At 38.3% G+C, this 2771-nt stretch overlaps 1 protein-coding gene across 1 annotated transcript in view; it reads right to left on the reverse strand.

Annotated features, from left to right (window-relative positions):
• Positions 1-2771, reverse strand: part of ENPP2 (ectonucleotide pyrophosphatase/phosphodiesterase 2) — a 73208-nt gene that overhangs the window by 16826 nt on the left and 53611 nt on the right. The window contains 1 exon segment of the mRNA XM_023530777.1: positions 1999-2040. Within this exon segment, the coding sequence (XP_023386545.1) occupies positions 1999-2040 (42 nt within the window).

A 2771-nucleotide genomic window follows, 5' to 3' on the forward strand; every position in this document is an offset into this window, starting at 1 on the left:
CAAGAACAGTCATGCAATTAAGATCCAGAATTCACTACATATCTAGAAATATTAAGGCTTTAACAAACAATTTAGATCACTATTTTTGAAGATTATGTATTTTTCTCTTCATTTAAGGAAAAAACTTGATTCTATACGGTTTAAATATTTATAGCAAAATATTGCCTAAGATTAATTTAATATACCTCTCTGTTGTTACTTCAAACATCCCTTGGGTTGTTTCAATACGGTTATGTACAGCGTTCACAAGTGTGTTTTGCACAGTTGCATGAGTGTTTTTATGGCCTATGACATTAGCTACATATGAATGTTACAAACGGAATGTTCATAGCATACGGTTTATGGGGGGGAAAAAAAGCACCTATGTAAGCTACCTACAGCTATGCTTAAAAAAAACTAGAAATACAAATAATACAACTTTACATTTGTATAGCACTTTAGGTCTAGGAAATGGTTTAAAAGCCTCAATATATATTCAAAGATATCCAGAAACGGGAAGCAATTACTCTAATCATAGCATGCACGTGCACTCAACACACACAGTGACTCGAATTCATGAGGTTCTAGTCTAATGGAGCAGACACTGAATATTTCAGGTGGGAGTCTAGATTTATGACCCAGGAAACACCATAAAGATTTGAAAGAACTCTAACCAAGAAAATGACACTTTGCAGCTAAAGAAATGACTGAGATAGGATCCTTAAGAAGACAAAGACCAAGAGACACGAGAGAGAAAACTGAGGTTTATACATCTTCCAGAATCTAAACTAGGAAATGCTTTACGCATAATACGACAATGATATATAATTATTTTTATTTCATGTAATAGTTGCTAAGTCTCTCTTGCATCATTAAAGGCTATCCCAATAGGCCACAAACAGACCAAGGCAATGAATGTGCTACCATGATCCTCCCCTAATATTTTATGTCATCGGTGTGAAGTCATATCCAGGGAACTGTCGGTGACACAGCTGACAGAACCAGATGTCTCAGGGAAATCAGCTCCCGGTCCAGGGTAGGCACTCAACAAATGCCCATGAGGGTCCATTGCCATGAATGTGTATAAGCCTTAAGTTTCATTGATGTAAAATCGTCTTGAAGTAAGACACTTATGTCTACCTCTGAGCAATGGATGTCTGTGGTCACACACTATAGGACCTTCCAGCTCTGAAAGGCAGTGATTCACCTAGAAGACGCCTCTTCTTTTCATACTCAGAAGTTTGAGGGTGCTGTTTATGCCAAGTTGTGGAACTGGCTTTGTCACATGAGCACACTGCCACCAGCAAACTAAATGCATAGTCTTTTTCCCCTAGATGGGAATGTTTTAGTACCAGGAAGAGCCAGAGTTTGAATCAGCAAAAACACAGGAGTCGATGTAAAGTTATCATAATTAACTATTTCATTAGCGACTTTTAGAAGAGAAACATCTCAGTTTTATTTCTCTGCCTTGGTGACCATATATTCGAAAAACCCCAATCACGAGACTTTGCATCTCTTGATCCTGGCGACATTCCAATTTTTCTGATTATAATGACATTGTAATACACTAGGGGTTAGATGTCAAACATTTCAAATCACTTCTAGAGTTTATGAAGGATCTGTGTACCTTCCACCAACTAAATCCTATCTTCAAAGCTGTGGTCATCCAATTACATGCCGAAGAGTCTGTGTGTTCTGTGATCAAAGAGAGAAGGGGGGGTGGTGGCGATGCAGAAAGGGAAGAAGAAAGAAGATGAAGATCTTTATAAAAAGGGAAAAGAAATAAATAAAATCTTCTACTGGTTTCCTCAATCTTTACTTAATCAGATTGGAAACAGCACATATGATAAACAGAACCATATGTAAGCTAATAACTCAAAGATTGCTCTCGGGAGAATTCGACTATTGCATCTCTACTGCATGACTTCAGGCTGCTGTACTTGAGTTCTATTTACTTTTTAATAAACTTTTAGCTGTTCCCTTGCTGTTACAAGATGCTATCCCATCTACTGTGATGACATGCATAAAAGCTTTTCCCTCCTCTTCTAATTTCTTTTAATTCTCTGGAATTTCAAAACCAGAAAAAAGGGCGTGTGGGGGTAGATTACATTATTGTTCTTAATTATTCACTACCCTTTTATAAAGGATTATATCCTTCTACTCATTGCCATGTGACTTGCAGGACAGTGTCCTTGTTGAAAAAATATTTCTCTACTCCATTGTTTTTATGGACCCTGCTCTCACCAGTGAACTGTGAGTGGAAGTGACAAATACTTCATGAAAGCAGAAGTGTTGAGACCCATGGCACAGTTCTGCCACGAAAAGGGCATTGTGCAGCTCGGGGTTGCTCCTTCTGCCTGGATTCCAGAATGAGTACATGTGGGACAGAGCCATACTTAGCCTACAGTCGGCATACTGAAATGTGAGCAAGACAGGCAGCTTTCTCGGTACAAATCACTGAGATTTCTTTATCATCCCAAGATTGGAGAAGTTGACTAATACATGCATGTTATCATTGTACCTAGATTACAAGGAGGAGGTAGGGCTCAAGACGATCCTTATGTGGAAAAGGCGTTCTGATTTGGTTCCTTCTCTCTCTCCTCACAACATATACACTGACTTTCCACGCAGGTGAACTACAGTATATGTACGAGTTGCTATTATTTATAATAGCAGGTCCTGTCCTGTCACAGAAGTTCCCATCAGCACCTTAACATATGACCCATCAGATACACAATGGTATGTTTGATTTCCAAAAGGCTTAGAAGCTATTGATAAAAAAAAAAAAAAAA

This window comes from Pteropus vampyrus, unplaced genomic scaffold, assembly GCF_000151845.1.
Source record: "Pteropus vampyrus isolate Shadow unplaced genomic scaffold, Pvam_2.0 Scaffold54, whole genome shotgun sequence".
NCBI lineage: Eukaryota > Metazoa > Chordata > Mammalia > Chiroptera > Pteropodidae > Pteropus > Pteropus vampyrus.